The sequence below is a fragment of the Myotis davidii genome, unplaced genomic scaffold, assembly GCF_000327345.1.
Source record: "Myotis davidii unplaced genomic scaffold, ASM32734v1 scaffold3578, whole genome shotgun sequence".
In the NCBI taxonomy this organism is placed as follows: domain Eukaryota; kingdom Metazoa; phylum Chordata; class Mammalia; order Chiroptera; family Vespertilionidae; genus Myotis; species Myotis davidii.
In genome coordinates this window covers 270,250-270,904 of record NW_006289094.1, presented here as the reverse complement: position 1 = coordinate 270,904, position 655 = coordinate 270,250, and the positions used below count along the sequence as shown (strand labels likewise).

Here is a 655-nt window from a genome sequence, read left to right as displayed (position 1 = left end):
TGAGTGCGTGTGTTTGTGTGCGTGTGTGTGTGTGCAGGTCACACTGAGGCTGCCGGGACGCAGTGTCAGCCTTTGTTCTCTACTGACAACACCAGGAACTACATCTCAGACCCACCACCCGGCCTCCAGGCTCTGAAGGGAGAACAAGGGAACTGGGAAACCCTGACCCTGGAGGCGGAGAGGCCAGCAAATGGCCAGGGCAGGGGAGAGGAGCCCTGAGGCCTGGAGAGCCTGAGGGGCTGAGAGGGAGCCCCCCTGGCCTGTCCTGCTCAGGCTCCAGGGAACAGGGAGGGGTCGCTGACCTGGCTGAGGGCAGGCGGAGGCTGGTCTGGGCTGGGAGCAGCCAGAGCCCGGCCTGAGTCACAGCACCCGGCTGTCCCGGGGCCCGTCCACACCCCTCACCATCTCTTCTCCCCCAGTCCAGGGACCGGAAGATGGTGGGAGACGTGATTGGGGCCCAGAGCTATGCGTCCACCGCCAAGTGCCTGAACATCTGGGCCGTGATCCTGGGCATCATTACGACCATCGGACTCATTGTTCTCCTGGTCCTTGTGCTCCCGGGAGTCATTCAGGCCGCAATGCATCACACAGGCTTCTAGTCGCCGCCATGGCAGGTGGCCAAGTCCTCCCCACCCCCTGCTGGCCCTCCCGGGCA

The 655-nt window shown here is 64.3% G+C and overlaps 1 protein-coding gene across 1 annotated transcript in view; it reads left to right on the top strand.

Annotated features, from left to right (window-relative positions):
* LOC102756196 (interferon-induced transmembrane protein 3) overlaps window positions 1-648 on the top strand; it is a 1,765-nt gene extending 1,117 nt beyond the window's left edge. The window contains exon 2 of the mRNA XM_006761354.2: window positions 420-648. Within this exon, the coding sequence (XP_006761417.1) occupies window positions 420-599 (180 nt within the window). The 3' untranslated portion in view covers window positions 600-648. The remainder of the gene's footprint in view (window positions 1-419) is intronic.
* Window positions 649-655: the final 7 nt, after the last annotated feature.